The sequence below is a fragment of the Haliotis cracherodii genome, unplaced genomic scaffold (assembly GCF_022045235.1).
Source record: "Haliotis cracherodii isolate W230 unplaced genomic scaffold, xgHalCrac1.p SCAF_4, whole genome shotgun sequence".
Lineage (NCBI taxonomy): Eukaryota > Metazoa > Mollusca > Gastropoda > Lepetellida > Haliotidae > Haliotis > Haliotis cracherodii.
Window position 1 is genome coordinate 11,808,962 of NW_027266297.1, and position 13,538 is coordinate 11,822,499.

At 37.8% G+C, this 13,538-nt stretch overlaps 2 protein-coding genes across 3 annotated transcripts in view; one reads left to right on the top strand and one right to left on the bottom strand.

The window, feature by feature from the left end:
* LOC139478339 (trafficking protein particle complex subunit 13-like) overlaps positions 1-13,538 on the top strand; it is a 201,364-nt gene that overhangs the window by 50,941 nt on the left and 136,885 nt on the right. The window lies entirely within an intron of this gene.
* LOC139478879 (ileal sodium/bile acid cotransporter-like) overlaps positions 1-13,538 on the bottom strand; it is a 55,681-nt gene that overhangs the window by 27,754 nt on the left and 14,389 nt on the right. Inside the window, exon 2 of the mRNA XM_071261551.1 lies at positions 3,585-3,756. Coding sequence (XP_071117652.1) covers positions 3,585-3,756 — 172 coding nt within the window. The remainder of the gene's footprint in view (positions 1-3,584; positions 3,757-13,538) is intronic.

Here is a 13,538-nt window from a genome sequence, read left to right on the forward strand (position 1 = left end):
TCGACCCAAACAATGTCATGGCAAATGACATATTAAATAGAATTCTTTGTAATCATATCAATAAACTGCTCCAAACAAAGGAAAGGATGCACAATTTTATTATTGCAAATAAGTATTCTAATATTGATAACAGGATGTTTATGAATAAAATAGTTCATGTAAAGTTTAATATCAATATGGTCATTTTCAGATTCATGTGTCTAGGTTATGTTATATATAGTGAAAATTGACTTGTAAAATATTTAGGAATGGAATAAACAACAATTTCCAGGAAAAAAACCTTTGAGCATAAGTTTTGACTGGCAGTGGGTTTGATCAGGAATAGAAGCATATGAATATTTCAGAACTTTCCAACTTTTCTGAATATTCCCACGATGAGATGAAATGTGAATAAATTGAGGCATTGGTATCTGCATAAACAAGGGTTGTCAGTATTTAATGTACAGACCCAGGCAATAATCATCATCGTTTATTCAAAGGGACAGCTTTTTAATAATTGAGGTTGGTGAATTAACTGAAGGTTGGTGCGTATTGATTTTGGTGACTGTTGTCGACATCAATTTCGCTCTTGTCCATTTCATCTCATGAACGTATGTTATTTTGCAAGACATATAATCAGACATCCATCCTGAGATACGAGTTGAAGAAAATTGGTTCTAGAATTGCCGGATGTGACTCTAGATGAAGGAGAGACAAGAAGAACCATTGGCCATATTGACCAGGTCACTGCTGAAATTGTTCTTGCATTTGGTCATTAACTTGAGGTTAATGTGTCTCCTCTCATTGCGAAACTGGTCCTTGAATTGAGGGTTGAGGGAAAGTTGACATTGTTGGGTTTCAGACACTGATTGGGAAGACCTACTTGTTGGTCAGAAGCAGCCACTAATTATCATGATGATTGAGAAACTGTTCGTAAACACATGATCATTATGTAGGACTCACAGGGATTTATCTAGGAATCCAAACTTCTTGCCAATGACAGGCAAACTGGGAAAAAGTTACTTTTTGCTTAATATTAAGATATTTTGACTTTGCATTCAATAAATTAAAGCCTCTTCCTCTGTATTGGTCCTATTGTCAGTAAAATACAGGTCACCCCTGCAAATCCGTACATTACATTAGACCCATGAAGATCCGGGTTAGAAAAGGTCTTCAGCAACCCATGCTTACCATAACTGGCAACTATGCTTGTTGTAAGAGGCGACTAACAGGATTGTGTAAGTCAGGCTTGCTGACTTGTTTGAAGCATGTCATAGTATCCAAAATGCGTAGATGGATGCTTATATCAATCACTGGATTGTCTGGTCCAGATTTGATTATTTACAGACCGCCGTCATATAGCTGGACTATTGCTGAGTGGGGCGTTAAACAACAAACAAACAAAAACATTACATTTGTTATACCTATATAAACAAGAATTGTGACATTTTTTATTCCAATGTGGGAATATTTGCTGACATTTGCTGCAGATTTAGGGCCAAATTATCAGCCTGTTAGCAGGTCCAGATAAGTCCCTGGCTCAATACTCAAGGAGGTAATATACTGGAGAAACTTTGTTCACTCACTTGAAACAATCTTGCCCATTTTAAAAGTAGCAATTTGATGAGTTGGAGCTTCTGATTGTTGATAATTTGTCTATATGCTATCATTGTTTTGGATGACTGATGAGAAAAGTGAGTCATCTTCCTATGATATCATTGGATGCATATTGATATTGTGTTTTATCCATGTGATATCAGAGGGCACATACTGTTCTTTCCATGTGATATGAGAGGGTGTATATTGATATACTGTTCTATCCATGTAATATCAGAATATATATATTGATATACAGTTGTATCCATTTACTATCAGAGTGTATATTGATATTCTGTTGTATCCATGTGATATGAGAATTTATGACCTACTTCAGTTTTAAAGACTGAGTTTTCTGAAGTTGAGAATGTAGCTCTACCCCAGTACTCATTTTGACACAGTTATCGTATATGAGCAAATGTTGCTTTAGCCTATTAAGGATCAAGACATATGTTACAGATGTCAAGAATATTGATAAATATCATTGTCTGAAAGGACAGAAATAACCACTTCCTTATATACGCAGACCTACTTCGATGATTAAGAAACCACTGCCTCACCCACACACCCAGTGCCGTTGTTTCAACTGTGACGGCACTGCATTGTAACACCTTAGCACTGTCATAGAGATTCACGGAAATGAGTAAATGCTTACATTTTGGTCCTTTGCTAAAGATTAACAAACTAGCATATACAGATTTTTATGATTTTTATGCATGAATGTTTTATCCCTAGGTGGTAAAACTGTTTTGAGAAAGGTGATGCCATTAATTGTACCTTTATTCAAAACTGTTAACATGGTGAGAATTTTCCTAAATGTCATTATTATAATGTGAATTTATTAAGCGTGCCTAGTGCAGTAGAATGCACACAAACCCACATTTTTCAAAGGAAATGTAAGATTGAATCGTCTAGATTTTAAATATAACTATCTTTGAGAAGGTTAGATATTCTGAACACAGGCCAGCAGTCATCTGTTAGCCCAGTAGGTCAGGTCTGGTGGAAGTAAACCGTGTTTGCCACAGCTTTACACTGACAGCAGCATGGAACATTGTTCCCCATCAAGTACTACTCTCCATGTGTGGAAGACCCACAAAGTCCAGCTACAACCGGTGCCCAGAGGGTTGTGACGAAGTCTAACCATGAACAAACACACAAGGCAAGGTACATGGTGCAGGCTCTGATTGCATTCAGTACAAACCCCCTTGCTGTGTTGACTTGGCAAGGGACTACAACCGCACTGTGATTAAGTTTAACATTAGCTCAAGTGAAGACATACTGATCTGCAGCACCAACAGATCTTCATTACAGCCAGACATTACATTAGCTTTGTAATTTATTATAACCTTTGATCAACTTGATACAGTTACTGTGTGTGTAGTGTCTGATGGGGGGAAGCCATGTTGGTTCAGGCTTTGCCTTACTTAGATCTGTGTTCGTTTAGACATAATGAAGAATTGGAATACAGAAACCTTTGGTTGTGATGTTCTACTGGTCACTGTTCTAACACTGGTGATAACGTTCATACAGAACGTTGTATTGTTCTGACTACCCAACCTATTCTCGGTTTTTTTTCATGCAGAGTAAGAATATGAAGAGACCACTATTTGATATTCAGGAAGAAGCCTGTGATTTTTTTAAGTTTTGAATTTATTTTATTTTGTTTGTTCCAGATTATACATGTTAGAAAAAATATGTATTGTTACAATAGTTACCAGGTATTGCATTAGTGTTTTAGCTATCACAATCCAAACAGAATTGTAAATAAATATTTGAAATTGCCTTCTGATCGGGTTTGTGCTTACAAATAATGTTTTTTGCCTTTGCAGTGATTCATCATCTTTGCCATGAATAGCTATAAGTTAGCGTTAAGCAGTATTCACTCACTCACTCAAAAAATCATGGTCTAACATAGATTTGATACTGCAGGCAGACCAATCAGAATGCAGGATTCTAAAATGTCTTGTTAGAATATCATTGCCATATAACTATGTTGGATATATACTTACCTAACATAGCCACAACACTGATCATGTTCATGGTGAGGCTGAGAGGAGCGTCAGCGTCGCCGATCATGACAGCCACATGCCCAAGGCCGCCTCCTGGCACACATGCCACACATAGTAATCCAAAACGTATATCTTTATTGACGGGTAGCAACATCGCTAACCCAAACGCCACCTGGGAACAGAAGGAACATGGACATCATAACTAGTGGTACAGGTACCATGAGTAGCAAACACTTGATGAAATGACGGAAAGGAATGAGGGAACAGTTGTAACAATAAAGTAGAAGTGTGTTCACTCAGTTTAATGTCAAAACATATAATTCAGCAGTTTTTGTTGTTGATATGAAGCTACCCTGTGATGGTTCCGGGTAAGAATAGGTCCCCAGAAACCCATGCTAGCCCAAAGAGGTGACCAAATGTATTGGGTGGTCAGGTTCAGGCACTTGTTGATAGCATGTCATCGTACTCCAAAAGTGTGGATTGCTGTTCACAATATCAATCACTGGATTGTCTGGCCAAACTTGATTATTTGCAGACTATCCTCAAACAGCTGGAATATTGCTGAGTGGGGGGTTAAACATCAGACAAATGTGAAGCACTCTGTTGAACCTTACAGAAGTTAATATTTATAATGACGAACCAACTACAAGAAGTCATGAATTATATGTCCTGAGTGAAGCAATGGTGCAAGCCCAAGGATGTTAAGCTTTTCATCCAATATTGTACTAAATGTGAGGTGGGGTGGTCGGGTAGCCTAGTGGTTAAAGCGTTCGCTCGTCACGCCTAAGACCCGGGTTCGATTCCCGACATGGGTACAATGTGTGAAGCCCATTGTGTGAAGCCTGGTGTCTCCCACTGTGAGTGAGTGAGTGAGTATGGTTTTACGCCGCTTTTAGCAATATTCCAGCAATATCACGGCGGGGGTCACCAGAAATGGGCTTCACACATTGTACCCATGTCGGGAATCGAACCCGGGTCTTCGGCGTGACGAGCGAACGCTTTAACCACTAGGCTACCCGACCGCCCCTCCCACTGTGATATTGCTGGAGTAAAACCATACTCACTCACACACTTAATGTGAGGTGGAAGGTATATTGTTTTTCTACTTCTTTTATATATCTAATGCAAACTGCAAACCGTTAAGACTGATTAACATGAAGCATGAATGTATGTTAGGACTGTGTGCATGGTGTGTTTCATCAACTAAGGTAAGTAGCAACACGTGAAGTGATTTTCTTGATCTGTATAACATGAGGCAGGGGATTAGCAGTGAGGTGGCCAGGGATGAAAATCTAATAATTAATTGATTAAAGCCTAATCAGAAGAGTGGTAATCACATGGTGATTCTCAAGGGTGTGTGTTGGGTTAGAGCACTATAAGGTGGAAGGGCAATTGGGCAGTTTGGTGTAGTGGGACAACCACAAAATGTGCTGGGTCAGCCGTGACAGCCCCTGAGGTTTCCAGCTGATGGGGTTTCACAACTCCCACATTTATGGGGTGTTAGCAGAACAACAAAATAGTCCTGTGGGACCAGGAGCTGTCAGATTTCGGGTGATGATTATGTGCAGTGTTCATAGTTATTGTCAAGTGCAGTGCTTAAGGTAATGACATTGCTGCTGTCAAAGACATTCTCAGCAGGAAAACTTGTTGTGTAGATAGCATCCATAGTATTGGCCAGATGGCTATATATTATATTCATCATTTATCACAACATGGCTGAAATAGTGACAACATTGCTTTTAACACATATTTATCTACAGGGTAAAAAGTTGTTATGGCGTAAGATAAGAGTGTGTCAGCAGTAAGCAATTTACTAACCAGTCCGATAGCCATTTATTTTGGTCCAGTAAGTTCAACAAATTCATAATAGTCCATCAAAAAGGCCCCAGTAGACTAGCTTGACTCAAACGTTTTGGACAGAAACTGGTTTAGGTGTTTTGACTGATGGTCAGTAGAGTTGGTGGATTTAGGCTTCATTCCATCAGTTCATTCATATGACTTAGAATGTGTGCTGTATTTTATAAATTTGTATTTATTGTGAAGTGAAAAGTTCGGAAAATATTTTACCAGGTATCGTATTCCCAGTCTAAATGAGTCTCAAATGTTTGTTTGTTTGTTTGTTGTTCAATGCTGCAATCAGCAATATTCCAGCTATATGATGACAGTCCGTAATTAATCTGAACCAGACAATCCAGTGATTGACATCATAAGCATCGATCTACGCAATTGGGATATGATGACATGAATCAACCAAGTCAGCAAGCCTCACCACCCGATCCCGTTAGTCGCCTCTTACGACAAGCATGGGTTGCTGAAGACCAATTCTAACCAAAAATGTTCATGGGACTCTCAAATGATTCTCAAATATCTCTCACAACCTATCCTATGTTTGAAATGAAGCCTGAAAGTCGAAGGGTCCTTGTCATTACCCTAATGTTAAAAGGTAAAGATTCAGGGGAGTCCAAGATTTGAGTTCTATGAGAACAAACCTCAAGGGCCCCAGGGCCTTCCCTTAATTCAATCACTGCTATCAGTTGGTGACACGTTCTCCAAGGCATTGTTTACTCTGTGTCTTCATCCCAGACATTTCAACAATTCCAGACACAGGATGGCCACACTATGTTAAATCTGACATGTTTAAAATTAAATTTTGCTTAAGTAGTTTGAAAAACCCTAAAGAAGTCCATTGCCATCCGCTGAAGTAGCCAATGTAAAATGTCTTCCAAGCCAAGTCAAGTGGCTCATTGTCATTCCTTGGCCCATCTGTCCAATCAAGATGCCAGGAAGGAGACTGGGAAAAGCTCTCAAATACTCTTAAATATTACAGTAGCATTTGATCTGTTTAACAGAAAATGCTCATTTGTGTCTGGACACTCTATATTTACAGAAATGAAGATGAAAAGTGGAGATGAAAAAGAATTTTGTTTTGGTTAAAGGCTCATGTGCTGTAATTTTGTATGTATGCATCTGATCTGGTGTGTTGAGCTGTTTATGTTCATTTTGTATTTATAGAAGGATTACTCTTGATTAGGGCTATAGTGGGTAGTGAAAGGACTTGATAATGTATATTAGGTTATAGGTTGACTGAATTCCTTATGACCCAGGTGTTGAATAAGTTCCAAGGATTGTGCTTCTAAGCCAGATTATGGGCTTATGATAGAATACAAAGAGCCCTATCATGAGTATGTATCTGTAACTCATACAGATTGTATGTAATTTTGTGTGTATAACTTTTCAGATCAAGTGTAGTGTATTGTGATACATGCTCTTTTAATATAAATGCTGATCATGTAAATCCTGTCTTACTTAATGTTGTTAATTTCAGTGATTTCATGTTTATGTTTTCATTGTGAGAGTTTATTGTGACAATAAATGATATCACTCTTGTAAACATTAAATGTATCAACTTTTACCATCTTTGATTTGATTTTGAATTATTCTATATTTTATATTTTATACAATTTTTGGCTTTGGGGAAGTGAGATGAGGGAGGCCTTCTCTGTAGGTGTATGACAGACATTTCATCATGTTCTTATGAGCTTTACATGTTATCTTGTTTTTCGGGAAAAGAAATAAAAATGATGTAGCTTTGACCTTCAAGCCTGTGTGTTAGTGAAGCTCCAGAATCTTTTATCATTGCTTATTGTTGGCAGATGCCCAGAATTAGAGAACAGGCTTGATATGAGGTATTTTGGAAATGAAAAAATCCTTCGTGAAGTTTTAAAAAAAATTGATTCGTCACAAATTTATTGATTTAATCACCTTGGGACTGTTGATGGTTGAAACTTAACACAAAAGCTTTACCCTGGAGACCTAGTCTAACCCGGAATCCCCATGGAGGATAAGGATTAGTAGTTTTGTCCTGAACTACATATCACAAACCAGTTGTTGCCTACCGGTAGTTGGATTGGTGTTTACTGATGAAGTGGGTTATTACAAGGAAGGTTTATGTTTGTTGAAGCTGCATAATCATGAACATGTAAACCTGCATTATCACTATACACAATTAACACTATGCAATCTTATTCAAGATAATGATACAGTATTTACCCTTTTAGTTTGTTACATATTTGGATTAAACACAGATTTGTACCAGATTAATTTGTTTTATCTTATAAAACTCCCCAATAAATAAACGCAAGTCAATTATTAGGTGTTAGATGTTTGTGTCTGATAAAATCAACATCACTACTTTTGAAAATCTGATATTTATCTAAGAAATAAAAAAAAAACAGCTCTTGAAATGTGAAGATTATTGAATCTTCACAATCGGATAAAGTCAATAAAATATCTGATGAAAATTTGTCATTTTGCAAAAAAAAAACCAGACAATTTCAATAAAAAGCTAAATGTGCAAAACTTGGCGGACGAAAGAAAAAAGTGAAGCTGTTATTCCCTTGGTATTTCAAAATAGATGAAATCTGTTTTGGTCCAGTGAGAAATGAGTTATTGACCCAAGATGCGTGAATACACCGGCACGTTGTAGGAATGTTGTCGTGGAAAGGACATGGAGTCACGTTTGGGATCAAACTGAAGTCAGGTTCTGTGTTCAAGTTCTGGTACTGGCCAAGACTTAGCGCCAACTTACCATTACGTTGGAGAGGGCATAACACAGAAATGACATTGCATTTAGATGGCCCTTGATTGCTTGATACACAGGGTAACGAACCCTTGTTACGCTGTAATTTTCTGAAAATGTGGAAGAAATTCCTCATACTGAATTTCCTGGACAGATGCCATACTGTATGCAATGTGCATATTGTCATTTAGAAGTTTCTGAAAAATCATTTTAATCTAGTTGAAGTAATTAAGTAAGAATTCTTTTTATCATGCTCAGTAAAGGGAAAAAATATGTCAGTTCAAAATTTAAAGTGTTTCTACTTCAAATTGTTTTTATAGATTTATAGATTAATATTTTCTCATGACATCACCACCATGTTTAGTAGAATAGAATTTAAAATGGTAAAAGAATTGTCAGTTTGTTGAGAACTTATTATTTTGTTTTGTCTAAGGGGCAGTGTAACTCTTAACACAAAAGAAATCTTTGAAACTTTTTAACTTTGTAATTCTAGGGTCAACATGGTGAATGAGATACATCATGAGAACATGAATAGACATGAGTGTTTAAAGTACAGTAGGAGAAACATGAAGGTTATCATTGAGCAGTGGGAGAAGAATGTAGGCCAGTTTCAGTTGAAAATAAAACGGCAAAAAAGCTATTTAATTATAAACTCAAAGATGTATTTTGTATGTTGGAACTCAAGGATAGGCCATTTAGTCCAAAATGTCAGCACAATGTCTGCCTTTGCACAAATCAGTACGATGGCATTCTTCCAATTTACAGGCAGGCTGCACTGTTCCTAGCTTCTGAAATACCTTATTGCGTAGGCAGTATGCTGAATGTGACTTCATTTATTTACACAGGTAATAACTGGGTGCATCCAAATAAATGAATACCTTGTAATGAGTTTGCACAATGTGTAGAAATCCCCTGCCACCTACATTAGCACTAAGTGTTATGTGATGAAGTACTTGTCAGGCTTACATCTGTCAGGGAATACAGTGCCAGTTAGGGGGTCCTGGGGCCTGAGATGCCTTTTGCTTGGGTTGGGATGATGCACCAAATGTGCAATCCAATATACGTATCACGATACCTTGCTCACAATCCGATACATGTCACGATACTTGCATGTGCGCTTATCTGTAGTGCATAAGGCATTTTATTTATATGCAGGAAGGCCAAACAGCTTGGCACTCTGATGATTTACAGTTGGCAGTGTCAAGTACTGTGCAGTGGGTGAAAATATTTTCACTACTTATTAGTGTTTGGTGTAACAGTTATAAAAGCAAACATTTAAGGTGAAATCGATATTTTTTACTTAGAGTGCGACTTTGATCATTACTGGGAGTAGAAAATCATGATCCACTGAGATTCATTGTGATCCACCAATGAATAAGTGTTTCGTCTGATTCGTCTCACTAACTTTTGTCATTATAGTATCTGACTGTAACTTTGATGTTTAGTGTTAAAAAATAAGGAGGAGGTTGGTTTTTTTCCATGTTTTTATGCTGTAGTATTTGAAACTAGATCCCCCTCTCTAACTTTGATATTTAGCATGTGTCGTAAAGTTTATAAGGGTTTACATGACCTGTGCATCCAGTATTCACAAATGTATAGAAGAGACTTAACCCAATGGATGCACAATAACATACATTGTACCATATTCTGGAGGAGAAATATAAAGCTCCTTTAATTAATGTAATTGTCAGATCTAAGAGATTTTACAGTACAGTTCACTACAACAGTTCCTTACTTATTTCCTGCAAGGACCCTTGAAATCAACTATTTGGGTCCCGAGGACCCCTAGTTTTGTCAAGGTAAAACCCTGGGTTTTTGACATGGACACTTTGAAAATCACTCTTAAATTTATACACTGATGTACTGAGTTGCTGATACAATGTAAGTTGCTGTTATTGCTGATCTGAGTCTGGACCCCTCCTACAGACCTATCAAAGAAAGCCAGCAGAACAGCCAAACGATAGAACCAAACAGTAAAGCATGCAGACCGCACAAACTGAGTGCGCATGCACTAGGTTTGTTGTCATCCCATTTGAAAATGTGGGTTTTAATCATTACTATGCACACTTGATGAGGATTGGGTCTTGTTTGTAATTTGTGAGGCTATTTTATTTAAAGTGCGTAAATATTCCATAGTTTGGTTGGTCTCACTTCAATAATGCTGTATTTTGTTGCTGATATGATTCATTGATTTACTGAGGCAATTAGACATCACAGGTGTATTCATGGAAAAATACTGTTCTGCCAAAAATATCCATAAATGTGTTAAGAAACACTTGTTTGTGAGACATATGGTGTCATGACCCTTCGTTATTAGTTTTAACATGAATAACAGTAAACAATGCCATCTGTGACTTTGAGAATATAAACAGGAACCAATGTAAAAATATTTTCTTCATCACAACTCTGATTGTTTGATCAAAGGAATTCAATATCATTTACCATCAGATGTTGGGAGAGCATTTCCTCATCAAAGGATTATTATTTTTGGATCGATCAGTTCCATGACAGCTGTGATTTATGGTCAGGCAGGCAGAATGGCTAATAGCAATCGCATTTTTCCGCCATTGACAATTGGATGTAGTTAGGATAGGATCCCAAGTAATGGATGTGAGACTCCTTCAAGACATCATGTGTGACTTGTAAAGTTTGCTTGGTGTGGGTATTGATCTGGAGGAACTAGATCTGAACTAGTTCCTGGGCCCTCAAAGAATTATATTCTAGGGCCAACGGTATGGTGTATGGACTATGTTGAGTACACTTGGACTTGCCTGAAGGTACCTCTTCTTAATGTTCAATACATGTATATCCTTTTTATATGGAAGTTTTGATTTTTTTGGTCCACTATGTTATCATCATTTGGGGAATTATTGAGAAAAATCTGTCATTTTCCATATGGTAACCTTGCCCCTAATTGTGCTACTAGAAGGTCAAACTGGATTCGGGGGTAGTATACGCCTCCACTAGCCTATACTTTGTTCTATGAAGCATCTTAATGGATCAGTGGTGACTCAGTAACTTGGCTGTTTGCATGTCGTGGGGAAGGAGAAATCATTGAAAGGCCCCAAGTAACCTATTCTTGTGGGAGGCAACTCAATGGATCAGACTTTCAGACTTGGTCAATGTAGGATGTTGCTCATGATATCAATCACAGGTTTGTCTGGTGCAGACCTGATTATTTATGGGCCGCCATCATACAGCTGGAATATTGCTGAGTTGACCAGGTGGGTGGAGAATCCTCTCTCACCTGGTGTCATTGCTGTAACTCTACAGAGAGTCATGAGTCTAGAATTCATGTTTCTATTTTGGTTGGACTTTGTCTTGTGATAAAGTACCCATGAACCATGTGTGAACCTTTGGAGAAGTTTGTATTCATGTTCAGCTTTTAGAAGTGTACATTTGAAGTGGAGCATGAAGAATTATCGTTTGGCAGAATTCTGAATTTGGTACAAATTGTGTTTTCCAAAGAAACTTTTGGTGCAGTAAAATGTTTGCTTAGATATAAAACATTAGGCAGCAAAACTAGTTTGCTGTTTGATCTCCAAGAAGTTAGTTCCATCTCATCTGAACTGCTACAACTCTTTGTACACCTAAAACAGTTGTGTAGACCGTTATGGCCAAACTTTGCAACAAACCACTCTCAAAAATTGCCAGAAGAAAAGATGTTCCATTTCAAGTCTATGCGAGATACCAGTTTAAGACCCGTGTTTTTAAAAGATCCCTCAGTCAGTAATCACAGGAATTACATCAGTGTCTATAAAACAGACATCTATCATATAGTTTGCTGCAATCCCATTGAAGAGATTACCCATATTTTGCAAATGGCATGTAGATAATATTAGTAATGGCACGACTGTCTGAGACTGTTTCTTCTGTCAAAAAAATAATTGGATTCTTAGCCCAATTTGATTCCTATAATGTTTTCACATCCATTTACTTATTGGTACCGTGGAGAAATTGCTGGTTTAATTATATTCCACTTTGTCTGCTTGCCTCAGCCTGTTGGAGGTTCCAGTCGTGGCTGAGCCATTTTGTTATTGACCCTTGGACTGACTTGCTTGACCTGTATATACCCTGCTCGACTTGCTTCATAAGCTTAATACTCAAATTACATGAAATCAAAGGCAAATATAGCATATTTTCCCCATAAACAGATTATAAGGGTTTAGATTTCCACCTTACAAACATTCATCATGCCAAGAATCAATATCATCCGGTCCTTCGATTCCGTAATTCAACAATGATTTGTGGGCGAATATTGGGTCAAAGACAAGCTAGTTATTGAGGTAATGTAGAAATTGGCCTCCTTGGATTAGTTGTCAGGGAAATGTGGCTGTAGACAGTGCTGCCACCTTGAGGCAAAGGTGTCAAGGGAGAGAACTGTGTACTGACAAATTGCCTGACAATTACATCTCTAATTTGTACCACATACCCTGAGGGTGTTGAGCAATTATCTGTCTCTCAAGTGCCTTGATTTATATCAGTTTTGTTGATGGAAGTTATTTAGGGTTCCAAGAGTTAATCCTATGTGGAATTGTGAAAGCTAATTTCGATGTGTGATGGTATTTCAGCCTTGTCTAGAAAACCAACAGTTATATTGTGTTATATGTCGAGTCCTGCCTAAAGTGTCTTGTCGCCTTCAGTTGGTGTCAGATGTTCTTTTAATTGTCTGTCTGTACCAGGTTTTGATAAGGTCAAGGTTGATGTACATACATTGTAGCCTGCGTATGACCAGAAAGGTCATCTATGGCTCTGTTAGGGGTGAGTGAATATTGTTTAACTCCATCTTTATAACCTTAATCAGCCATATCAGAACACAGATGGTGTCTATAAGATGTTGCACTTTAACAATGTTCTTCAACACTAGCTCAAGGTGGTAGGCAGCCTAGTGGTAAGGGCGTTGACATGAATCTGGACTAGACAATCCAGTGATTGACATCAGTAGCATCGATCCACACAATTGGGATGACATGCATCAACCAAGTCAGCAAGCCTGACCACCCATTCCCATTAGTCGCCTCGTACCACAAGCATAGCAGCCTTTTATGACAAACTTTTATGAGTTGCCGAAGACCTAGTCTAAACCGGATCTTCACAGGTCCTTGAGGACATGTAAATATAATATACAGTAAACTGGATTTACATTCATAGCCTTTGACAGTTTTTATAACCTAATTGTCTGTAAGGCGCATTTGAAATTGTGACAAACAGTCATTGTATTTTAGTGTTGATGGCACAGTTTAAATCATAATGGCACAATTAAGGCATGTTCCCAGTGCTTGAAGAACACGGGAAATCACATATTTATAAACCCCTTGTGGCAATGCTGTTGAATAAGTAAATGTGACAAACGCTATGGATATTTATATACACGT